This window comes from Phocoena sinus, chromosome 2, assembly GCF_008692025.1.
Source record: "Phocoena sinus isolate mPhoSin1 chromosome 2, mPhoSin1.pri, whole genome shotgun sequence".
NCBI classification, from domain to species: Eukaryota; Metazoa; Chordata; class Mammalia; order Artiodactyla; family Phocoenidae; genus Phocoena; species Phocoena sinus.
In genome coordinates, this window is record NC_045764.1 from 25435686 (window position 1) to 25461653 (window position 25968).

The 25968-nt window shown below is 47.2% G+C and overlaps 1 protein-coding gene across 14 annotated transcripts in view; it reads left to right on the forward strand.

Moving 5' to 3' along the window:
- Window positions 1-17733, forward strand: part of IL15RA (interleukin 15 receptor subunit alpha) — a 29738-nt gene extending 12005 nt beyond the window's left edge. For 3 of the 14 annotated variants that reach the window (XM_032622180.1, XM_032622189.1, XM_032622192.1), the window contains 6 exons: window positions 4819-5013; window positions 6782-6874; window positions 8929-9123; window positions 9701-9733; window positions 14070-14154; window positions 16875-17733. In XM_032622180.1, coding sequence (XP_032478071.1) covers window positions 4819-5013; window positions 6782-6874; window positions 8929-9123; window positions 9701-9733; window positions 14070-14154; window positions 16875-17025 — 752 coding nt within the window. In that variant the 3' untranslated portion in view covers window positions 17026-17733. Of the gene's footprint in view, window positions 1-4818; window positions 5014-6717; window positions 6875-8928; window positions 9124-9700; window positions 9734-14069; window positions 16231-16874 lie in introns of those variants that run through there. The other 11 variants (XR_004348375.1, XR_004348376.1, XM_032622181.1 and 8 more) reach the window with 11 other exon arrangements.
- The last annotated feature ends 8235 nt before the right edge of the window (window positions 17734-25968 follow it).

The window sequence follows — 25968 nt, forward strand, 5'->3', positions numbered from 1 at the left end:
AAAATCTTTGTTGTGTCACAGGCTAACTGGACACCGTGCAGGGAGGGGAATTTAGGGCGCGTGTGTCCAGCTTAGCTAAACTGACGCAGGGCAAATCTGCCACACTATGTAAATACTATGTCCCTCATTTTTGTATCCATTGTCCCTTTTTCTTATTCCATCATCCTGTCTATATTTATTAGTTAGCATTATACTGAAGGCTTTCTCTTCTCCCCTATTTAGTTATTAGTCCTTTATTTATTTATATTAGCACAGACTTGAGTTTTATTTTATTCCTTAATCTGTTATTATATTTGTTTTGACACTCAGATTGTCCCAGATTGGCCAGCAATAGCCAGTTCAACCTGGCCACTAAATCCTTTTGACATGTTGCCATCATTCTCTAAGCCCTTCCCTACTTTCTGGTACCAGATATTCCACGCTCACCTTGTGCTTTCGCTCTCCCGGCCCCGGGTCAGCCTTTTCTCCAAGAAGCTGAGGTTCTTTTTAGTGGAGACAAAGATCTTGGTACTAAATGTGTTTTCTGCTTGTATGTCATTGCTTCCAGGCACTGTCAGAGGACACAGGTAGCGTGTGCGCACACACTCACGTGTACACACAGAATCACGTATACACAGACGTGTACACACAATGATTACATCCTGACACCTCCAACCCCAATTCTATCCCAGCACCACAGGGTGCATTCCAGTCGTCCCCTCCCCATTTCCATAGTTGTAACTTCTTCCTCCAGCAGTGAGGACCCTGGGTTGAGTATGTCTTACTCACTGATGACTGGTTCCAGTAGAGAATCAGGAAGAAAAGGAGGGATGACAGTGACTTCAGACTTTTGCCCTCAGGTTTAACAGCAGAGATGGGCTTGGGAGGAAAATCTACGGATGCTACAAGAAGTCACTACTTACTCACTCAGGATCTGGCCCAGCGTGCTTTGCCTTGTAAAACAGAGGTCCTCAACTGTGTGCACAGCACATTTCCTGATCAGTGTGTAAAATTCACTGTTGCTCAAGTGAATATACCAGCAATGAAAACGTTTGGCAGAAGGGGTGTCGAGCTGGGAGGGGTTCTACCTGCTACGAATCTAAGGTGAATTCAAACCACCACAAAGACGACTGCATATTTACTGAAGGCTGTAAGAACTCTGAATTATTATATACACCATAAACTTAGGTACTTTTATACGCAGTAAACTATCCCACCCACATAGCAGCCAGCCCTGAAGGATGACCAAGTGAGTTACACATTAGCATGGATACCCTTATGCTGTGGCAGTGGCTCTTTATAACTTGCTGACACGGTCGCCATTGTCTCAATGTTTTAAATCCCCTTGAGTGGGAGGGCGCAAATGTTTGATTTCAGAGAGTGCCACAGACACTCAAAGTTGAAAGCCACTGCCCTAAATGGAGGGGAGTATTTTAAGACTTAGAAGATGTAGAACAATTTGCTGACAAAAATCCGAAATCTGAAAACAACACAGAAAACAGAGAAGACTGAAAAAAAGGTGGCCGAGGAAAGATCAATAGATTCAGAACATCATTTGAGGGACTTCCCTGGTGGCGCAGTGGATAAGACTCCACGCTCCCAATGCAGAGGGCCTGGGTTCGATCCCTGGTCAGGGAACTAGATCCCACGTGTATGCCGCAACTAAGAGTTCGCATGCTTCAACTAAGGAGACCACGTGCTGCAACTAAGAAGCTGGTGAGCCACAACTAAAGGAGCCCCGGAGCTGCAACTAAGGAGCCCTCCTGACGCACCTAAGACCTGGTGCAACCAAATAAATAAATAAATATATTTTTTTAAAAGAACATCATTTGAAATTAGAATCAGTGGATTAAGCTGAACTTGAGGACTACACAGCGAATAAAAACGTTTGGGAAGGGATTCAGGCTAAAGAGGTACAACCCAAAGACCAGATGGGAGAGAGAGGAAGATGAAGGAAGTAAACCTAAACAGCCAGATTTCTTCTCTTCACTATGAACTTTGTTCATACAAAATAGTAGGAAATTTTTTTTTAGAAAACTGGTACATTGAAATAACGATTATCTTATGATCTCATTGAAAAGAAAATGAAAATGTTTGAGTCCACTATAGAAGCCCCGCAAGCGAAAAGAGAACATTGTCACCATCAGGATGGAGTGATAAAGGACGGCAGGCTGTATGTTATAGTTTTAAAAATCTAATATTAGATGTCAATGCGGCTTTAAAAGAAGAGTCAGGGGTTGGATTAAGAACAAAAAGCAAACAATCCATTTTCCCTCTTGAGACTAGGGAGACCAAAGTAAAGCCTGGAGCGACTAACCCACCGAGCTCAGGTGGGCTCCGGCATGAGGATGCTGACACCTCAGTGACAGAGCCTGAAGCAGGAGGGGAGGGTCTGACAGCTGCCCCACCAGTGGGCTGGCCTGTCTGCAGGCTGCTGGGCACTTGACCGTGGATTGTTCCAACCACACTCTGAATCTGGTGATGGCTCCTTCTTTTTTTTTTGCTTAAGATTATTTTTTTTTATGTGGACCATTTTTAAAGTCTTTATTGAATTTGTTACAACATTGCTTCTGTTTTGGTTTTTTGGCTGCGAGGCAAGTGGGATCTTAGCTCCCCGACCAGGGATGGAACCCGCACCCCCTGCATTGGAAGGCAAAGTCTTAACCACTGGACCGCCAGGGAAGTCCCTGGAGATGGCTTCTTGTGATTTTGATATCTAAAGAGGCCCACCTGGCCAGCAAGATGTGGCATAAGGGGTCCAGGTGGTGGTGACGCTGAGAGTCAGGTGAATAAGTGTTCTGGTGATTCTGGCAGTCATTCTCTGACATCCAAACCTAGGCCAGCAGCTGGGGAGTGTGGAAACCCAGGGGATGCCCTCTGGAGAAGATGGACAAGACCTGGGCAGAGGGGCAGGCCCTAGTCCAGAAAGCTAGGGTCCTGGACAGAGACAGCCCAGTCCACAGGGAGCAGGTGAGAAGGATGGTGAAAGCTGCTATTTGGGGGGCCCGTGGCTAGTCAAAGCTGACCCCAGATCCTGCCCAACCAGAGGAAGGTTCGGATTTCTAGGAAGGAGGCACAGGTTCTGTTGAGGGAAATCAAACAAGACTGGCTTATTCGAAGGCTGTAGAAGGAACTCAGCACCACCAGGACACACGGGTGAAGACACAGACATTTTCCAAGGCAGATGAAGATTCATGTTCTGGAATCCAGCGTCCTCAGCACGTCATGCAAAACTGTGGAAGATGGTCACATTTTCCAGACTCTGTCCCCCTCTGGGCGTAGCGCAGGCTCTAATCTGGATAGGACACTGTCTCATCCCGATAGGTGACTGAGCCCACCTCATCCATTTGGGAGTTGGTCTGTTCCCAGTACCCTCAGGTGGCTAAATCAGCAGACTTTCAGACTAGCACTGTCTGATCCTAGCCTGCTCCCAAACTCAGATATGAGAACAAAGGACTTCACTAGGTGTCATGCTAACAGCACTAGACCAGCTATGGAGCTGATTGCTGATCGACTGAGCATCTGTCTACAGAGAGGTGCCTCGGAAATGAAATGAAGGTCCAGGATGGGGCAAACCCCAGGACGCTGGTTTTAGCCATCAAGTTTCATACAAAGAAAATCGTAGGGTCTAAATCTTGCTCAAATCTTTCAACTTCCAACTAATTAGAAGGGGGCAATTATTAAGAAAACTTTAATTGTTCTAGCTCTGGCTCTTACCTTCTTTTGGTAACATTCTTCTGATAAAACGTATCTTATTTTTCACTCCACATGCACTTGGTCACATCCACAGTCTGCTGGGAGTGACTTGTGTCTCGTCTCCCAAAAGCCTGTCCAGAATCCTCCCAAATGGCCTCACAAGTCTTCTCGGCTTCAATTTTACCCTAAGCTGTCCTAACTTGCCCAGAGAAAGGAGAAAATTCCTAATTCTAGGATCTCCTACCTTTTTCACATTCATTTAGCAGCAAAAGCACTGAATACCCACCCTTGGCATGGTTTAGCCCTCTCTTGCCCTGTGGTCAGCCAAGGTTTCTGACTTCCTGTGGCAGGGTATTTTTAAAACCCCTCCCCCACTTTTTAATTATGAAGTCTTTCATATATTTAAAACAGTATATAATATATACACATGACTAATATTCTTCCAGTCCTCATCGGTGTAGCCGTTCATCTATGGCCAGTGGTTACTCCGCGGGGTCGTGGTTAATGCCAACAGCTATTCTGATTGTGGGGCTGAGGGAGGGCTTTCCTGAGGAAGCGATGTTGAACTAAGCTAAGAAGGGTGGCAGGAGATGGCCAGCCAAGAGTGGGTGGGGGAGGTGCATGGTGAGAGGCATGGGGGGACCAGAGGCCAGTGTGGCCAGAGGGAAGAGTAGCTGGAGAGGCAGACAGTGCCGGGTCCAGCAGAGCCTTGATTTTAGTTTTTATTCTAAGAGCAGTGGGCAACCGAGAAAGAGTGAAGTCATCAAACTTGAAGTCATCTGAAGATGACGCCGGCTGCCTTGTGGAAATGGATTAAAGGCTTGTAGGGATAGCAATCCAGAGGCTAAGAGATACTGAGGCTGGAGACTGATGGGAGTGGAGGGCAAGAGAGAGGGGTCTCTATTGATGACCCCTGGTATCTAGCTATGCTGAATGGCTGGTACTTGAGGCAAGATTCTGGACAGCTTCTAGACAGTGGGGGCCCTTCCTCAACATCTTCCACATGCTTGGAATCTGAGGTGTATCCCCAGGGGCCCCTACGATAATCCAGACCCCGACTATAAAGTTATTGACTACCACCCGTGTTCCCTCGGAGCAAGCTGAAATCTCTTCATCTCTCCCCTCTCATCTGCACTTCTGCAGGCATCACGTGCCCAACTCCCACATCTGTGAAACATGCAGACATCTGGGTCAAGAGTTACAAACTCAACTCCAGGGAGCGGTATGTTTGTAACTCTGGCTTCAAGCGTAAAGCTGGGACCTCCAGCCTGACCGAGTGCGTGTTTAACAAGACTGTGAACATCGCCCACTGGACCACTCCCAATCTCAAGTGCATCAGTAAGTGCACTGTCCCTCCGCCCCTTTTGCCAAGGCCACGCAGAGAGCAGACTGCAGTGTGGGCAGCAGAATGAGGTAGCCTTGACATCTGGGTTGAGGACTGAGACTAAATAAACAAATGGGCTTCTAAACACACCTCTGGGAGGTGGAAATACATGGGCTTTGGGGTCACACAGTTCTGGGTTCAAGTCCTGGCTCTGCCACTTAACCATCTGTGAGACCTGGAGTGAGGGCCTTAATGTCTTGGATCTCTTGGTTCCTAATCTAGAAAATGGACCTGATGTCAACAGTGTGGCTTGTAGGAGGATTAAGAGAAATCTGGTAAATATTAACTATTATTACCTCAGTGCTTTAAGATGATAGAAGCAAGAATTTGGCTACAGACAAAGGTGTGTGCTCACAGCATGCTTGTTTCCCAGAAAGCATTCCCGATTCCTCCCTAGGAGACAGCCTGCAAGGAAATCACTCCCCGTTCTCCTCCCCAGAGAGCAGCGCGGAGACCCACAGAGCAGAGACCCCCTTGGCCCAGTTATCATGTCTGGGGTCCCGCCAGAGCTCAAGACTGGGTGTGAGGAAAGATCTCCAGAATCCCTTTTTTTTTAAGCATCCACAGCTGGATAACCACACCAGAAGTCAAACAATCTTGGAGTGGAAGCCAGTAGTGCTATTTTCAGGAATACTAAGCCCCATACTCTAGAAAAGGAAAGGTTAATCTGTGATCTTCCAAGAGAATGATGATTTAACAAACATTTATTGCACACGTGGTGCATGTCCAGCCGTGATACTTTCTCATGTAGTATTTGTGAAAATTCACCACTCCTCTCTGGGCAAAGCAGACAAGCGGGGCTGTTCTACAGCAAACTCACAGCTGGGGGACTCCTTGAAAAGCCAGACTCCCTCTGGCTTTTTGAATCTGTATTGTATCTGTAGCGCTGAGATCGCCCTGTACCCCTTCCCCTCCCGCTGCGTGGCCACCATGCAGGCATCAGAGGCCGGGCAAGGAGGGAACCTTCTGCTTGTTGCAGAGGAATAGCTGGGCTGGGAACATGGCGCCCACGGCATCCTGGGGCCATTGGAGGGATGAGCTGGGTGAGGACGGGTCTGAGCAGTAACCTCTGGGAGAACACAGGTGTCTTCCTCGGTCTAGTCCGGGGACCCACTGGAACCATAGTCCAGGGGCAAAAATAAGGGCTTTCCACTGTAGGGACAGTGACTGTTTCTTCAAAGTTCCAATTCCTCTGGGTGAATGAATCGAGGATGGAGAACTGAAAAGGGCGGGTTGCAGGCGGGAGAGGAAAGAAGGGGGCGAGGCCTGGAATCGTAGACTTTTAGAACCCAAAGACTGGAGGAACCTTTAGGTCTCATCCCCAAAGCCCCCACCTTTTACCACTAAAAGCTGCCTCCATTATTTTCCCCAACCTCTTGTGCCAAAAACAGTCCATCGAGTAATCATTTATTTTCCCACGCAAAAGCCAGCGTTTTAAAGCTGAGTTGACATCGCTGCTATCATCCCAGCCAAAAATAAAACACACGTGACACTTAACTTATGCAGTCTTTCTGAAAGGCTAGAAAAAAATAGTGTGCAGTCTGTTTGCAGTGGGAACTGCAGACTGATGCTTGTTTCTCTCTTGTGCTTCTGGCCTAGCCTAGGGAGCCAGACGTGTCCACTTTAAATTTATATATTTATTTTTTATTTACATCCAGTTCTGAAGCCACACCAGGTTCCACCCTCAGGATCATAAACGCCATGTGGTTATCCTCTCTCTAGGAGACCCCTCCCTGACTCACCAAAGGCCACCCTCCACAGCAGCACCGACAGGGGTGACCCCAGAGCCAGACAGCCCCAACCCTTCTGGAAAAGGTAGGAATGTCACAGACTCTCTCCGGACTCTCATCCCCTGATGCCATCTGGTCCACAGAGAACCCTCAGATTCGTGGACCACTGCCAGGGTTCCACTGCAAACACCTCTTATTCACGTCAAGAATGAGGATTGACATTAGTTTCATTTTCCCTTGTAAACCAAAGTAGCTTGATAGCCAGGCTTCACAGGTACATAATTAATAACGGTTTAAAATCCACCCTTAATAGGCCAGATCACACTTTGTGGGAGAAACGTAGCCTCAAGAACGGGGGAGGGTCTGAGGTTCTGAATGCCTTGCACGTCAGCCTTGCCAGGTCTTATGGGCGCTGGCAGAAAACCTGACCCTCCTGGGTCAGAGATGGGAGGATTTTCCTACCCGGCACCACAGGCAACAGGACTGTCATCAGGTTTCAAGTCCCTCGTCCCCACATGCCTTAAGCAGGCCTAAACAGATGCCCGTACGGGCAGCCTATGTCACTGGAGGGGAAGCCTGAGCAGGAACCTGAGTGTTTCACTGCTGGCATGAACATGTCTGCCTTGTGTTCCAGGGGGAGGCACTGTCTCCACCTTCCAAGGCCATCTAGAAAGGGCCATCAGTGCCCTGCTGGCAAGGTGTGCAGAACCAGGAGAGACCCACGCAGAGCCGTCTCCCAATAACCTGTGATTGCTTTAGTACAGACGCTTGCACGAAGCTGCCAGGGTTCTGCATTTCCACCATGTCTTAGGTAAACTCTACCCCAATTTCCTCAGCACCGTCCTGATGTTAAGAAAATCCGAGCTCTTGGAGGCTGAACATCCTGGGACAACGTGCGCTGTATCCTCTAATGCCCTCTCTTGACTCCTGGTTTTCTGTCGCCCATTACCCACTGTGAGGCTTTTCCTGGTCCCCGTCTCCTCCCTTCCCTCCAGGCACAGCCATTCCACTGTGGTTGACCATGCTGCTCGGGCTGCCTCCCTGGAGAGCCGGTTCTTAACTGTGGATGCTCGTTGAAATCTCCTTGGAACTTTGCGTGGTCTGGGGAGCATCTGGGAATTAGGGTTCTAGAAGCTCTCCTGGGGACCCTTACTTAGGTGCCCAAGGCTGAGAACCACTGCTGAAGGGAAGATGGAGAGGCGGGAGCAAGGTTTCCTCCCAGTTACTTAGCCGATGACAAACGGAAGGAAGGGGCTGGAGTACCCAGAATCCCTTTGGTCCAAGTCACACCTGGTTCAGGTGGCCTCCCCGAGCCTTGCCTTCTTGCCTCAAACACTTGGCAGATGCAGCTGCATAGTGAAACCTCAGACATGAGATTGATCTCCCAGGCGGGCACCATGGCCACGGGTGCCCACCCATGCTCTGCCCACGTGGCTGGGAGAGCGTGGGGAAGTGGCCCGACTGTATGGCCCGACAGCCCGGGATGCGGGGCTCACAGCCACTCTTGCACACCCTCTGCTCCAGGGCTGGGCTCCTAAGCACCGTACTGTCACAGTGGAAGACCCATTTTTCACAGAAAGAGAACAGCGGAGTTGTGCCACCACACTTTACACTTTGGGGCAGCCGTTGGCTAGTGAGGGATGGGGAGGTAAAGGACCTAAACATAAGGCAGGTGGCCCACCCTCCCCGAGATGGGGGCCAAGCCAGGACACATCCCTCAGGGCAAATCTCAGGTTCCCCTGATTTCAAATGTTTTGTGCAAACAGGTAAAAAGTAAACTAAAATCAGCATCCCAATGTCTTTTGGCCAGTACAGTTCCACTGTTTATCTGAGCTGGGTCTCCTAGTAAACACTTCTCTAGTGCCTGGTTCTACTCAGAGCTTTCGGATGGTTAGTTTATGTGCCCCATGATAAATAACCATAAATCCTCTAGCGTCCTCAAAAGCCCCTTGGCCACTCCAGATGGATGAAGATGTTACCCACTCAAGGGGTTTTCCCCCAGAGCCGTGGAGGAGTTTGCTGGGGGCGGGCTGGCCAGGGCAGGCTCACGAGAGCCGGTGTTAGTATACTCTCTTCCAAAGCCAAGAAAAGACACTGTTCTCAATATTTTCGTTGTCCATGTCTTGCACTTCCCTGCAGAGCCAGCTTTTACTTCCAGGTCAGACACCACAGTGGCCACAAGGCTGGCTACTGGACCAGGCTCCAGGCTGATGCCATCCAAAGCTCCTTCTGCGGGGACCACAGGGGTAGTCAATAATGAGCCCTCCCAAGTCCCAGCTCAGACAACAGCCAAGGCTCCGGAACACACCCCCTCGGCCTCGCAGGACCCGCCCGGTTAGTGCTGGCTTTGCGTGCTGGAGGAGAGAGGGCAGCTCACACAGGCTGCTTCTGAGTTGCAGATCCTGAGCGAGCCGATCGCATCACACCATCCAATCCAAAGTCAGGATGACTGAGCAACCCTCTGCCTCCTGCTCTCTGCCACAGCCTTGGTTCTCTGTGCTCCACCCTGGCTCAGCTCAGTGGGGAGAGAAAGCCTGTCTCCTACATGTGACAAGCCTCCCCGTATTAATTCACATGGCAGAGCCTTTGCCAAGAATCAGAATAAGATCTTCCTCCTCCCGACGTGGGAGGCCAGAGGAAGCTTTCCTTGATCTGGAATCACAATGTGTGGGATGGGGGAGCGCTCGGTAATCGGCATCTTCTCTAAGAGCGTATCTGATTCTTAAGCATGGCCCAGCATCAATCAAATCCATGACCCTGGTTCTGTGCTAAAGTGAGGCTGGTTTTGCTAGCCGTGACTCTCTCAAGGCTTTAAGATGGGAGCCAAATTGTCCAGGATTTGTCTTGCTTAGTGAGAAATTAGTGCCTTTAGGACCATGGCAATAACTGAGCTGCAATCTCTTCTCTGCAGGTGCATATCAGTACAATCCCAGAGCTGTGACTGGTAAGTATTTTCCTTTGTCCTGGTGGTGTTTATGCTCAGGGCAACTCAGTGCCAGGGTGCTGGGCAGACCTGGCTTATGCCTGCTGTCCCAGCATGGTCACCAACAGCTCCCTCTTTCACTCTCAAAAGTGCCTCTGATGGGGCTTCCCTGGTGGCGCAGTGGTTGGGAGTCCGCCTGCCGATGCAGGGGACGCGGGTTCGTGCCCCGGTCTGGGAGGATCCCGCATGCCGCGGAGCGGCTGGGCCCGTGAGCCATGGCCGCTGAGCCTGCGCGTCCGGAGCCTGTCCTCCGCAACGGGAGAGGCCACAACAGTGAGAGGCCCGCGTAACGCATAAAAAAAAAAAAAAAAAAAAAAAAAAAAAGTGCCTCTGTTTAGGTAAAGTTACATGATCCCCCTGTTTATGGAATTCTAACTTGACTATTTATCTTAATGTTGGTAGTTTCTCACTGTCAGGCTACTGGCGTAGAAGCATTACGCTGCTATATTCATTTAGTGCACGAGGAGTAAAGGGTTTCTCTTTCAGACTGTATTTTACCTCTCATCTCTCATAGCTGAAATACATTTGCTGCAGTTTATATGCTCAGCCTTTAACAGGAACTACCCCTATATTGTGTCATTCATCTATTCAAACAATATAAATTGAGCTCCTATCCTGTGTCAGATAGGGTCCTAAGCTGCAACGAAATGCAGGTTTCTCATTAAAAAGCAAATGGCACTTTACATGTCCTTCAGCTTACGGAAGGTTAACGGTTTAATTTGATCAATTAAGTATTTATTGATTACCCACTCTGAACCCAGCAGAGTGCTCAGTACTGGAAGAAACAGAAACCACTGCCCAGGAGTAAGGAATTGACATTCTCACTTCAAAACTACTTTCAGCAGATGCAGGCACACGGCACATCAGATACACTACCCCGCGGCTTAACTAGCTTGCACGGACTGCCAAGAAATGACGATTCCCTGGATGTTCACAGAGGACACATTTAAAATTGAAGTATAGTTGACTTACAACATTACATTAGTTTCAGGTGTACAGCACAGTGATTCAGTAACTTTGCAGATTATACTCCACTTACGTTATTATAAGATAATGGTTATAATTCCCTGTGCTGTGCAGTATATCCTTATTTATCTATTTTACGTATAATGTTTTGTATCTGTCAATCCTTTACCCCTAATTTGCCCCTCCCCCTTCCCTCCCTCTTTTGGTAACCACAAGTTTGTTTTCTCTGTGAGGCTGTTCCTGTTTTACAAATACATTCATTTGTATTATTTTTTTAGATTCCACATATGTGATATCATACAGTATTTTCTCTTTCTCTGACTTATTTCACTAAGCATAATATTCTCTAGGCCCATCCACACTGCTGCAAATGGTAGAATTTCACTTTTTTTTTATGGCTGAGCAATATTCCATTGTATATATATATACCACCTCTTTATCCATTCATTTGTGGATGGACACTTGGGTTGCTTCCATGTCTTGGCTTGGAAAATAGTGCTGCTATGAACATTGGGCTGCACGTATATTTTCAAATTAGTATTTTCATTTTTTCCAGACATATAGGCAGGAGTGGGATTGCTGGGTCATATGGTAGTTCTGTTTTTAGTTTTTTGAGGAACCCCAGACTGTTCTCCATAGTGGCTGCACCAATTTACGTTCCCACCAATAGTGTAGGAGGGCTCCCTTTCCCCTGCACCCTCTCCAGCACTTGCTATTTGTAGACTTGTTGATGATGGCCATTCTGACCGGTGTGAGGTGACACTTCATTGTGGGTACAGAGGACCCTTTCATCACCCACACTGAAGAGTGGCCACTGGCCACCTCAGCCGCCTTCCCCAGTGTAGACCCAACATCACTGTAGGTTGAAGTCAAGGCGGGGGCTCCTGGCCCTTCTGGGCTCCTGTGCAATCATCCACCTTTTCTCCCCTCTTTCCTCTGTCTCGCCAAATCTCTTTTCCTTTTTCTCCAATCCATGTGCCCCCTAGGAAACACAAAAGGGTGGAGAACGTAGCAGTTGATATATTAATCCATTGTTTTGGTGATTCTGGTTTCTTTACTAAATTTGCCTGGAAATAACTGAGGAAGAGGCCAAGTTCAAATGGCTGAATTCAAATTGCTGTGTTATATCACTGGCTCAGGGGCGCTCCTCTCACTTGAGTTGGAGTCTGCAGTTTTTATTCTCAATAAGAAGAAACACGAAGCAGCATTGTGAAAGTGGAACTATAGTTAACATCAGCTTGCCTTTTCCAATAAATCTCTCCATGAACAGTAAATGCATGCCAACCTGATTAGTCAACATGAAGGAATAGTTTAACAGAGTCACATAAAAAAATTTTGTCTTTTAGTCATAATGATGATTAATGTTAAGTCTAAAAACTTAAAACAACTTCCACTAATTTCCCATGTTTTCCATTACTTTTTTGGGAACAACTTTTCTATGCTTACTTTTATTTACTTAGGTGCAACTAGTTATGTTTCTATAACTTTAGTGTCTCTTCTGATCACAATATCATTGCAAAAATATCAGGAAAAAAAACTTTTTAAAAAAGAAAATAAGGTTATCTACAATCCTAAAGTATTACCTAATACTTTGGTATATAGTGTTCAAGACTTTTCTGTGCGTATGGATACACACATTGCTTACTGGAAAGTTTTTTTTGTTTTTATGTCAACCAGCTTTTTTTACTTAAGACACTGTAGACATCTTTCCACATTAACAAATGTAGATTTCATAGTTTTAAAAAGCTGAATAATATTCCATTGTGTGGGTATGCCACATTTTATTTAATTTTCTACTGATAAGAGATTTAGATTAACATTTTAAAAATTATTTTAAACAATACTTTAGTGAATACTGTATATGTATTTCCTATTTCCTTAGAATAAATTTCTAGTAGTGGACTTAGAGAGTCAAAGGAAACGGTCTTCTCCAAAGCTTCTGTTACATGTGCTAACTGCCCTTGAGAAAAACTTCACCCACTTCCTCTTCTACCCTGCAGAGAATCTGGGTATTTCCCCTCATATTTAGCTGTTTTTCAGGAAAGTTCTATTTTTAAGGCCACGTCATGGGTGATTCATCCTTGTACGCACGGCTGTGTGCTGTCCGTATAGGTGCAGGTCTGAAAAGCTCAACAATTCAGGAGATGAATGTGCCTCCTGGTCCACAGTGAGATTCCTGGGTCCCCAGACGTTCGGGGCTGTCATCTTACACACAGTGCACGTAGGCAATTTTTTTGCAGGGAGATTTCACAATAGTAAGGCAAACTGGCCAAATCTGCTTGGCGCTTATGATTGATACAAATGTTTTAAAGATAGTTCTGATAGCTTGCCCTCAGGCTCAGCCCTCTCGCTTCCATGTGAAGATCCCACCCTCCCTAACAATCTCAAGCCATCGTGCCTGGGGTCCTCCACCCTCAAGTCCCCCTCCCAATGCTGGTCCTTTCAACTCCAACGAAACATGTGTTCCCCTTTTCCTAAGCTGTTACCTTATTCTCTTCTAATCTGTAACACCTGCCTCATGACACCTTCTTTTTTTTTTTTTTTTTTTTTTTTTGCGGTACGCGGGCCTCTCACTGTTGTGGCCTCTCCCGTTGCAGAGCACAGGCTCTGGACGCGCAGGCTCAGCGGCCATGGCTCACGGGCACAGCCGCTCCGCGGCATGTGGGATCTTCCCGGTCTGGGGCACGAACCCGTGTCCCCTGCATCGGCAGGCGGACTCTCAACCACTGCGCCACCAGGGAAGCCCATGACACCCTTCTTAACACCACCGTAAAAAGTTGCAAATAAAAAAACATAGTAAAGATGAAATTGGAAGAAAAATGGCACTGCCTTCTATTGTTTCTAAATCAGGATTCTGTGAAGGTGGAGAAAAGGGGGACATTGTGGCGGGGACAACTGAGGAGGATCCCTGCCCTATTTACCCACCTTCGGGTTTAGCAGCAGCTTCCTCTCCTCCTGGGGTGCTGGTGCCCTCGCCCTGATGCTCACGCCCAGCTTCTGATTGCTGAGGCCCTTACTTTCTCCTCCAGCCTCACTCCTGTCCCTGCCCAGTCACCCATGCCACATTGATCGGGAAGGACGAGCATAAAGATAATGCGAATGGGGACGGTTTGAACTGGCAGTGTTGGTGGGAAAGGAGTGTCCTTTGTGCCCAGACGTAGAATAGGCTGAACAGCTGGACCTCAGGGAACTGTTAGTAACGGTGAGCTGGCTAGGAAGGCATCTGGATCTCGCTGCAGGAATGTAAACTGTAAAGAATTTTCCGTCTCAGAAACAAATCTGCTGCCGGGCCTTCGAGCTCAATGCCAACTCAATTCTGCTCTCTTTCCAGCGGCCATCTCCACGTCAGTCGCCGTGCTCTGTGGAGTGTGCGTGGTATGTCTTCTGGTACGTTACGTACGTTACATACGGTCAAGGTGAGTAGACAGAAGACTCGCACCGCACAAGATGCTTCCTCCCCCAAGAAAAGGGCTGCATCTGGATGACCCCGGGCCTGCCCTGTCCAAGGAAGACCCTCTTTCCTGGCTGTAGACACAGGCACTTCCATGCACCCTGCCTGTGTTTGCCAAAAGGAGTGTCACGGCTGAGTGGTCACTGAGTCGGGCCTGTGCCCTTCACTTTCCAAAGCAGCCTGCAGGCCACTGGTCAGAACCAGGCAGCCAGAAGCCAACAGATGACACGGGGCCAATTCACCGAAAGCCGATTCAGAAGGAAAGAAGGCTCCAAACAACCAATCTGATGGATCTGCAATTCTGATGATATAGTCACGAATGTATTCTTCTTGAATGTACTCGTTAAATACAGACATGCTTCCCCATAAACAGGCTCATTCATGTTGGCCTTGGAATTTCTAATACTTGAAATTCTATATTTCAGCAGTAGTGGCAAGATTGTTTCTGCCACTTGCTGAAATTTCAGTTTTTATTATTTTTCTAATCTTTACGCATTTTTACTATTCCTTCGTAAAAGCCTCAAGTGGCATATTAGCCTTGATTTTGTACTTCCATCAGTTAGTAGCCAGTATTTTAGAATTCCATAGTGATATGGCTGTTCCAGACATATCAGGTGTGTTGAAACTAAACTTTTAGTCACTAGTTATCAAATATTTTTTTCTAAATATTATCTCAATACAAAGACTATATCACCCTTCGAGCCTAACTTTGACAAAATGAACATTCCATGAAATGCTACTGTAAAGCCACAATGAAAAACAGCCATCAAAAAATTCACACAAATCTTCAAAAGTTGTTAATACCACCCCAAGCAAAAGAAATGCCACAAACCTCATAGTTTAGAAATCAAAATAAGGTTGATATTTTACCTAAAAATTCATCAAAAAATCCCAAGTGCTAAAATATTAGAAAAACAGAAAATGACTTTTAAAAGGATTTTAAGAATACCATTACAACTAAATAATTTCCACATAAAACGTTGTATTTGGAATTACATTCTTAGGAGATTATAATGAATATATATATTTTTAAATTTCCTTCCATTACTTATTTATTTTAGTCTTTGGGTGCACCCCACAGCATGTGGGATCTTAGCTCCCTAACCAGGGATCAAACCCACGCCTCCTGCATTGGAAGGCAGAATCTTAACCACTGGGGAAGTCCCAATAATGAATATATTCATTGACTATATTAGAAAAGAATATATACACGATCTTTTTTAAGAATACCTTAAAATATATTTTTAAAAAGGATTTGTAAATTTGATATATATGGCCAATAAATATGCTCATAAAAGGAAAACATCAATATTCACTGACTATATTATGGAAAATCATAAATATATCTATAAGAAGAACTGGTAAACCTGGTAAGTGTGACTACTTGGGCATTTGGTGAGTTGATTCTTGCCATAAACTGATAATTTGCAAATAAGTTATTAGGTAGATTTGTCATTCAACAAGTTGGCTTTTAGAAAATTGTTTTTGGTAAATTGGCCTAGAGTCCTAATTTACAGCTTAGCCCTCACTCCAAGGAACTCAAAGTGCTTACTCTAAAATGTCCTAAAAGTTGCTCATCCTCAGGAGGTAGACTGTATAATCCACAGACCCACATACTCAGGGCCTAAAACACATGTCCAACAACAGACAGGGAACTGTGGAATTAAGGTGCTCTGCATCCCCTACTCTTGGCTTCTCAAGGACTGATTAATATTTGGTTTTTTCTTTGTTTTTTTTTTAAATTAACTCATCTTTTTCTTTTTTATTTTTATTTTTTTGCTGTACGCGGGCCTCTCACTGTGTGGCCTCTCCCGTAGCGGAGCACAGGCTCCGGACGCGCAGGCTCTGCAGGCCATGGCTCACGGGCCCAGCCGCTCCGCGGCATGTGGGATCTTCCCGGACCGGAGCACGAACCCATGTCCCCTGCATCGGCAGGCAGACTCTCAACCACTGCACCACCAGGGAAGCCCTAACTAATCTATTTCTTTACATTTGGCTGCGTTGGGTCTTCATTACTGTGCACGGGCTTTCTCTAGTTAAGGTGAGCAGGGCTACTCTTCGTTGCAGAGCACGGGCTTCTCATTACGGTGGCTTCTCTTGTTGTGAAGCACGGGCTCTAGGCATGTGGGTTTCAGTAGTTGCGGTGCACGGGCTTCAGTAGTTGTGACTCATGGGCTCTAGAGTGCAGGCTCAGTATTTGTGGCGCACGGCTTAGTTGCTCCGCGGCATGTGGGAGCTTCCTGGACCAGTGCTCGAACCCATGTCCCCTGCATTAGCAGGCAGATTCTTAACCACTGGGCCACCAGGGAAGTTCAACATTTGTTTATTTATTTAACACTTACTAAGTACATGTCAGGAGCTGTTTTAAAAGCTTTGTAACCATTACACCATTTTTATTAAGACTGTCACACCTGGCTTAGCCGGGCTCCTGGTGACTCACTCCTTCCACGGTGCCTGGCATTTGAACCACCACCTTTAGCAGAAGGAGGATTGGCAAGGTGCGGGAGGCCACTCCAAGAGCATTGGTAAACCTTGGTGGACAAAGGCTTAAAATACCGAAATAAGATTTAAATACCACCTGTGAGTGGAGACAATCTAGGTGCTCTCCATCTGAACACCTAGAATGAACTATCTTTTGACCTAATCTCTCCTCTTTTCAAAACCTGTGAATTACCTGCTTTACAGGCAAGCTTACCAGATACCCAGTGTTGAAATGGAAAGCATGGAGGTCGTGCCAATGACTGGGGGAACCGATGCCAGAGGGGAGGGCACAGAAAACGAACCACACGACCTAGGAGGCTCCAGGGGACGCCGAGGACAGCAGAAGCCACAGTGAAGGCCCAGCTCTGCTCCAGCCAAAAAGGACCTAGAGAAGCCTTGGGGCGGCGGCCTCGGGGAAAAGCCCACCAGGGTGAGAAAACATCCTGGTACCATTTTACCGACTGCCCAGCTCAGGCACCGCCCGTATGAGTGGGTTCTCTGGGTTCAGCACGGACACTCGCTCCCTGCCCTGGGGCATAGGGCCCAGTCCCCAAAGTCCCAGAGGTCGACACTTTCCCAGGAGAGAGTGAAGGTCTCAGGTCTTCCTATCAGGGCTTTTATTTCATCATGACATTTATTCAGGACAGCTTATCCACTGGACTCTCTCTCCCATTCCTCACCTGGACCTGCAGTTTACAAAGAAAAGAAATACGCTGGAGGCTCCTCCTGGCTTGGGAGATGTTTACGAGGATGACACCAGCATTTCAGCTCCTAAAATCTCTCTCTCAGCTAGGTGCTCTGCACACATTGAAAGGGAACAGAGAGATTGTGCCCAGTGAATCCTCTTGATTTAAACGTTCAGAGAGAAAACTGAACTTGGTGACATTTTCTATAGATGTACATTTATATTTATATCCTTGTCTTTTATAGCTACATATTATAAGATTTGTATTTTGAAATTGTGTCTTGTATAAACAAAATAAAATGTCTATTTTCAATACAAAAAGAATGCACTGAAAGAATCATGAGAAATGTACCACAAATAAAAAAAGGAGATCAGGAATGCAGAGTTCAGCTTTTCTTTCTCAAAGGAGAAAAAAAAGTCTTGTCTGAATCTGAGTCAGATCACAGTTTTGGAGAATTTTTAATAGCATTTCCACGACAGAAGCAACGGGTGGCAGGTTGTGGCCCAGGCATACCTGGTGCACACACTGTCTCTTTCTCTACAGTGTTCTTTTCTTTCATGCTTTGATGCTTATAACTTTTGTTTATAAAATCATGGGCCTGGTCCCACCTTCTCATTTTACAGATGGGAAAACTGAGGCCTAGAGAAGTGACTTGCCCAAGGCCATGCGGCTCAGTTAATGCCAGAGTCTGAACAGAGTCTGAACAGGGCAGGTGCAGGGGTAGGTCTATAAACCAGGTGTCAGCTGCCCCATCACACAGCACAAGCATACAGGAGGTGGGGCGTAGGCACAGCAACAAATTCACAAGCTGCCGCGGCTCTCAAAGTACCATTTCTTATAAACTTCTTCACGTCATGAATTTAGATGGCTTCGTCAAAAGTAGGGCTTCCCTGGTGGCGCAGTGGTTGAGAGTCCACCTGCCGATGCAGGGGACACGGATTCGTGCCCCGGTCCGGGAAGATCCCACATGCCGCGGAGCGGCTGGGCCCGTGAGCCATGGCCGCCGAGCCTGCGCGTCCGGAGCCTGTGCTCCGCAATGGGAGAGGCCACAACAGTGAGAGGCCCGCGTACCACAAAAAAAAAAAAAGTAAAGGAAGGGGGACTTCCCTGGTAGCGCAGTGGTTTAGAATCCGCCTCCCAATGCAGGGGACACGGGCTCGAGCCCTGCTCTGGGAAGATCCCACATGCCGCGGTGCAACTAAGCCTGACTATTGAGCCTGCGCTCTAGAGCTCGCAAGCCACAACTACTGAAGCCCGCGCACCTAGAGCCCGTGCTCCACAACAAGAGAAGCCACCGCAATGAGAAGCCTGCGCACCGTAACGAAGAGTAGCCCCCGCTCGCCACAACTAGAGAAAGCCCGCGCACAGCAACGAAGACCCAACGCAGCCAAAAATAAATAAATAAATTTATTTTTTAAAAAAAGTGAAGGAAGGAAGGGGAGGAATTTTAAATGGCTGCTTTGGGAATTTCAGAGCCACACCATTTTCACTATCTGCAAATATCTGTTTCAACAAGTAGGAAAACTCATTGCTAACACATGAGCTGGGCCATTCTATTCACTATTGGCCTTAAGTACTTGATTATCCTGAACCTGCCTGATTACCTAAACTTTTTGCTTCTCTCTTCAGCTGCCTGTCCCTAAGTTTCTAGAGTTTACCATTAACTGGATCCAGTTTGTTCTTACAAGGATCTTTAAGTGTATGACCCTTGTTATTTTAAAACTAATTTGACAGGGAAAAAAAAAGAGCAGATGTTCAGTGGAGCCAGGAATCTGAAAGGTTTCTATGGGATGGAAGAGGGCTGAGTCACAGGGATAGTTCAAGGATTTATGGTTCAAAATCACCATCATCTTTGGAAGAGTGAGTGACATGATGACCTCTGGGGGGCAGGGGGTGCTGTTTTGAAGATGCAGAATCACCCAGTTCAGGTCCAGCACGGAAGTCTGCGATCTATCAGGCACCAACCAAGTTCAAGCTGGGTAAATTATACAACAAAAATTAGATCTAGACATAGAAGCAGGGCTGGGTGGAGCTGAGGTCTAAAAGGGCCAAGAGGGGTTGGGTGGGGACAGATCAATCAATCAATCAGGACCTTTTTTTCTTTCTTCCTTTTTTTTTTTTTTAAGTCCAAAGGGGTAAAATGAATTCTCTTACCAGGTGGTGTAGTCCTTCTAGGGAAATGTTAAAGTAACCTGTACGATGCCAGAACATACCATGGCCTCAGAATTTATCCATCAAGCAGTGATGAACATCTTGAAAAGAACTGTGCTTTCATCTTTGAATTCCCAGAGACTGATGCAGTGCCCTGAAGGTCATTAACAGATGCTAGATCAATACACTAAAAGATTCCTAATCACAGTAAGGCCAAATTTTCTGAGACAGGGTAGCAGGTTCTCAGGCAAAGCTACAAAGGAAGTGATCTGGGGGGCACTCAGCCACTTGTCTTTTTGCACCCATCTCCCTAGCCTTCTTTGACAGCTCCAAGCACTGCTTCAAGTTCTACATCTGGCCCCTATTTTTACACACAAATAGTGACTGACGCCCAGAGGGCTTGGCCTGGGAGGACACAAGGTGACCTGGAAGTGAGGAATAGACATGGAAACCATAACAACATATGCTGGAAGGGCAGATAAACGGTATGCGGGGGTCTCAGATGCACCTCTTATGTGGCATCAGGACCCCCTTCCTACTCCCTCCCACCTGCCCCCACCTGTAGGCTGCCTGCGAGAGTTCTCCAAAAACTACCACTTCCCCTCTCCTACCCAGAAGCCCCAATCCAGCCAACCTGGGAGGGTCCTGCAGAAAGACCTGGTGTGCCGTTACCTCCTCCAGTTACCTATCACCGCATCACAGGCCACCCCAACAGCAGCTCTGCACCACCACTGTTACTGTCTCTGGGAGCTGACTGGGATCAGCCAGGCAGTTCTGCTCTGTGTCATCAACTCGGCTGCATTCAGTTAGTGGCTGGGCTGAGCTGAAGGTCTAAGAAGGCCTCACTCACTGCCTGGGGCCCCAGTGCTCCCCTGTGTAAACTCTCCGCGTGGCTAGCCTGGGCTTCCTCACAGCATGGTGGCCTCGAGACAGCCAGACCGCTTACAGGTGGCTGAAAGAAGAAGCCACCAGGCACCTCAAAGGTAGGAGCTGGCACACTTGATGGGCACATCTGTTGCATTTTATTGGTCAAAGCAAGTCGCCAGGCCACCCAGCCCCAAGGGGAGGGGGATGACAAAAAAGGAGGAAAGGAATCAAGGGAAACCATCTTTGGAGATTATACCAGAGTACTTCCCAGGGGCACCAGAGAAGTGGCATTTATCTTTCAATCCTTGGCACTCCATAAATCCAGGAAATGTTGGACAAATGAGTGAAGAGAATGATCGGGGGTCAGTATCTGCCAGGCACTGAGAAGAGTCGATCTTTTTATTTTTACTTTTTAGTGGACAAGGTACATAGGACCCAAAGGGATTTGCAAGTTCTACAGCTGTTAGGTCTTTAGCCCAGATGATGTCACCAGCTGGCTACAAACCTACATAATTCACATTTTTCCCTCCTCTCTCATTTCCTGTGCTCCACCACATTTGTCATGAAGAAAACTGATTGCCCATCATCTTTTTTTATCTTAACTTGATTTTCCTTAAGACTTTGACTTTCATCTTTTTAAACCCTCCTCTAGACATTAGGAAGTAGGAGAACAGGGACCAAAAAGGCACATTTAAGGGTTTCTCCGTGCTTCTAATTGCCCAATCCACTTTCTTCAATTATGGCCTCAGAATTTTGAGAACGTAGCCAAGAATCTTGAGTTTGCTTGTTTTCCCGTAAGACTCCGCTCCTTGAAGGCAAGAGCAGCCTGATTCAGATCAGAGCATCCCCAACACCTCACACTGTGGGAACCTATGAGGAATTCAACGTGTGACTGTTTTCACAGAATTTATAAATATATGGCGCTACACTTATGAGGGAATTGTGGTTCACACTGTTCTCCTCTAAGGGCCTGTCTAAAAATCCACCCATGCTACTTTTGTGGTCTTGAACTATCTGGGATGTAACACTCCCTCTTCTCCAATTTGGGGACCCGCCACTGTGTGGGGCACCCTCCCTCCCACAACACAGAAAGGCCAATATCCCCTCCACCAACTCCCACCGGGTGTGGGCCCCAGAGCCACATGAGGCCCATCAGATGCCCTCACCTGGTGAGAAGCGTTGACTATGGGATGAAGGAACACAACAGAACTGATGGAGCAGCGCCCAGCAAGGCTTCAGGGGCATCCAACGTTGTCAGGCTGCCTGTTTCCTAGCTCTCCAGACTGCTGTGGTTCCTACCTGTTTCCCAAGCCTAATCCTCCAACATCCTGTGATTCTATGAGCCCCCAACACTCGTCCAATACATCTTCTCTTTCCTTGTTACAGATTCAGTTTTCATTACTTGTCACTGAGAAGGTCCCACCAGTATGGAATTTGGTACTAGTAAGAGGTATTGCAAATTACAGAGAAGTAGGGAAAGAAGGAATAGTTTTGAATGGTTATCTGCCTTAGAGAGGGCAGAAAACAGCGTAAGCTCGGCTAGCAGCCTGAGATGGGACTCCAGCGGCCCAGGGCAGGCAGTGAACTAGTTCCCCAGGAGTGGCCTGGAACGGCACACCCACTGAAGGCCCAGCTCCGGGAGGCTGTACCACAGCTGGCCTAAAATATTGTGGGTGGAAAAATCCAAGGCCATAGCCAGGTGGCTACTATTCATGGCATTGAATAATTTAGATAAGAGAACACGAGTTCAAATCCCTAAAATCTCTATTCAAGTTTCAAGCCACAGTCTAAAACCTAGAGATTCTGTAACCACTGAATCGCATGCCTTCGAGATGCAAGGTCAAGAGGAAACCCAACTTAAGAGCTCAAGTCTTCACAGTGTTGAATCATGTTAGCTGAATTTACAGCCACGGCAGGTTTAAGAGACCTGAGGGCTGGAAGACAGAGCACTGATTGGATGAGGACGAGGCCCCAGGATTGGAATTAAGAAATGGGGTGGGGGGTGGAGGGGAGATAAATTGGGAGATGGGGATTGACATATACACAATACTATATATAAAATAGATAACTAATAAGGACCTACTGTATAGCACAGGGAACTCTATTCAATACTCTGTAATGACCTATATGGGAAAAGAACCTAAAAATGAGTGGATATATGTATATGTATAAATATTTACTATGCTGTACACCTGAAACTAACACAACATTGTAGATCAACTATACCCCAATAAAAAAAAAAAGATATAGGGGAAATTTGGAGCTCACAAGCCTCCCAACTCTACCCCCAGGGACCCTCCCTCATCCTCAGCAGCAGCCCGTTTTACCTGGCAACGCTGCTCCTCGCTTGTTTCAAGGCAGCATCGCTACTTCCTTGGTTGAGGAGTCACCTTGCAAGAGGAAGCCTGTGGCCCTGTTCTACCCCCCCACTGATTATGCCAGCCAGACCCTCAGGATCACATAGCAGCCTGTTCGACTAAATCACAGCCCTCACAAGGGCCATCCAGGGCCTTGCTCCAGGCTGCCTCCTCCACCTTTCCCACCACCGCTTCCCTGTGTCCCCACAGGCCAAGCACGACGTCCACGGTCAACCCATCTGCCAGTCCTTGGCCATCTTCTCTACATCCATTCTACCTTTCAAGAGCCAGCTCGATATCTACCTGCTCCAGGGAGCCTTCATTAGCTACTCAAATATGTGAAATTGTCCACCTGAGCCCCTGTAACCTTTATTACGTGTCCTATAAATGCGGAGTTTGCTGAATAGTACCTCAAACAGTGGCAGGAGCACAGGACTCGGACCACCTGGGTGCCAAGCTCGCACTCTACCCTTCGCTGGCCCTGTCACCTTGCGAGAGTCACTTAAGCTATAAGGACCGACATTCCATCTTTAAAGTGGGGATAACAACACCTGCATTGTCCTTTTCACAAAGGTGAGGATCAATGCAGTGTTTGAAAGTGCTTTCTGAACTGCTTCTTTCTCTCTCTCTCTCTCTAGACACTAGAGATGCTAAGTGAAGACCTGGTTCTTACCCTGTAGGTGCTTACAGCCTGATCAAAAAAAAGGGGAGACATAGCAAAACAAAGCGAAGCAAAAACTTCATACCACACATTAGCAGATATAAATGCCACATGGGGCGTGAACACAGTAATATTACCACGTTAAGCTCAGGAGGGGAAGAAATCACTAAAAGGCCTGGACACTTGAGGAGTATTTTAGATGTAATGGGACTTGAAGTATGGTTGTGATTTAAATAAATAGAAATAGGCAGGGAGGGTTCTAAATAGGGGGAACGATACAGGCAAAGACAGAGGGAAGCAAGTGACAAGTTCAGAAGAGGAGGAGGCAGTTGAAATGACAGACCACTTGTGGGGCTCACATAACAGACGAGGTGGAAGGCAGACTGTGGAGCTCCGTGCTTCTCTTACAACCCCTGGGGTGGCCTGTGACACCAGTTCGTTCTGGGAGGACTGCTTGATGACCATTATAAACAAACAGAAACGAAAACAGCCTTAAAGAGCGATGGTCTTGCAGGGATTGAGTGCAATCAGCAGAATCTTAGGGTCTTGCAAGTCCCAGGTGCTACCCAAGGGCCCCCTTCTGATGGACACCATCACCATGAACTTGGATGGTTATCTGTCCAGAGCTGTTTCCTCATTTCTCTGGGCAGAGAGCCAAAAGCACTAATTACAAAACAAGTGTGTAATCTTCAGAACCCCCTTTGAGATGAATGTGATCCAGAGGCACCCGAGCTTCTCTAATTCCAAGTTGTCCAGGGCCGCCTGGGCTGCATGTGGCTGCGGTGTCTCTGGTCTGTTCCCAGAAGCCTTAGAGCCTTAGCCTGGGGGCTTCCCAGGGGGAGAGCTTAAGAAAGAATTCTAGTTGCCACCCCAAGTCCTAATTACAGTAGCTACACTTTAACTGGCAGTAAAATTTGGTTTGAAGAATGCCATGGCTGAGAACATCAGAAAGCCTTTGATGCTTTGTTTTTGACAAATGTGGGCTTTTTGAAGAGTTCTAGTTCCGTTGACATGGTGGTGCTGGAAATACCACGGGTTTGAAGATCACACTTGTTTTAACCCGAGCACTATTCTATGTGCTACTGATCAATCACTCTAAAGGCTGCTTCATCATCCGCTCCTCCAGGTTTGTCGGGAGAACTAAATAAAATAATGTGCAGTCCCGAGTATGTCTACCATGCTAAGAAATGCTGCAGTCGTTTCCTGGACGACATCGATGTGTACACTGGACAATCAGGCCCTGGCAGTTGCCTGCCCCTCTCCTTCCTTTTCAAACGAGTTCCCACTTTTGGGGTATTAATTCTCTTCCACACCATCATGTATATCGAAGGAAGCAGACCTCATTCCAGACTCCAGGAAAGCAAATCCTGATTATTTTAAGCTACCCTCCTGCTAGCAGCTGGGTTAGGAATGGGCAAGTGACCCTGTTCTGACCACTGAGACGTGAGGGGAAGCTCCTGGGGAAGGGTTCCTTGCTCCCAAAAGACACAAAGGACAGGCTTTCTTCTCACTGCTGCATCTGGACACACTGCCCGACAAGATACAGGCAGCTTGCCACGGGGAAGCCAGCCTGGCGGCAAAGCTGACACTAGAGACGGCAGGGAGGCCAGAAACAGGCCGCCCTCCTCTGCGAAACCGTCACATTTCCTGTTCAACGCCCTTTAGAGCTTCTGTCTGGGGGACTCATGGCCCCAAGTGTCCTGATACACAATTTGGTAACACAAAGTGGGGACGGTGTAAGTTACCCTGAGATGTGAAACGGGCTGAGCAGAGGGGTAGGACAGGACAGTGAGGTCCCTCCACCTCAGGCCAGGAAGTCAGTGGCCCTTCCTCATGCAGCTCCAAACCACTCATTAGAATGTTACCTTTTCTGTCACAGGCTCCAGATCAAGAAAACATAATACCAGGAAAATGATTACATAAAAAAAAATCCAGGACCATTGAATTGGACATTTAAAAAAGGAAAAAAACAATCCAGGATGTTGAGTCCTGTCAGCTACTTCTTGAGGCCCTGGGTAGGTTCTTTAAAGGATGACCTTGGGTGAAGGTAGAGCAGATAATAGGCTTTGCACTAACACCATCACCTCGGGCTCTATACCTTCATTCCCCTAGGTCTGGACAGTGCTGGATGCTAAAGCTCACTCCTGCTTAAACCCCTTCCTCTCCTGAATTCAGCAGCAGCTCTATCTTTCGGAACTAGCTGTCACTTCCTTCACAGAATCCTCTTCCTTTTTCCTCCCAAGCCTCGTCGTCCTCTGCTCTTTTCTCTCTGGACCCTATGCTGGGGTGAGCTCAGAGACCCCTACACTGATCTACCTCACCCACCACTTACACATGACAGCTCTAAATCCTCTGCTCCCAGCCCAAACAGGTCTGCTGATGTACACACCTGTTTTCCCAATAGCCTCCAGGACAAATCTACCTGGGTTTCTCATAAGCACCCAAACTCAACATGTCAAAACCAAACCCATCACTGTTTTTATACAAACCTACCACACACCCTATGTTTTCTGTCCTAATGATGGGTACCCTCACCCATCCTGAAAACAAGCCAGAAGACCAGGGGTCCCATCGGG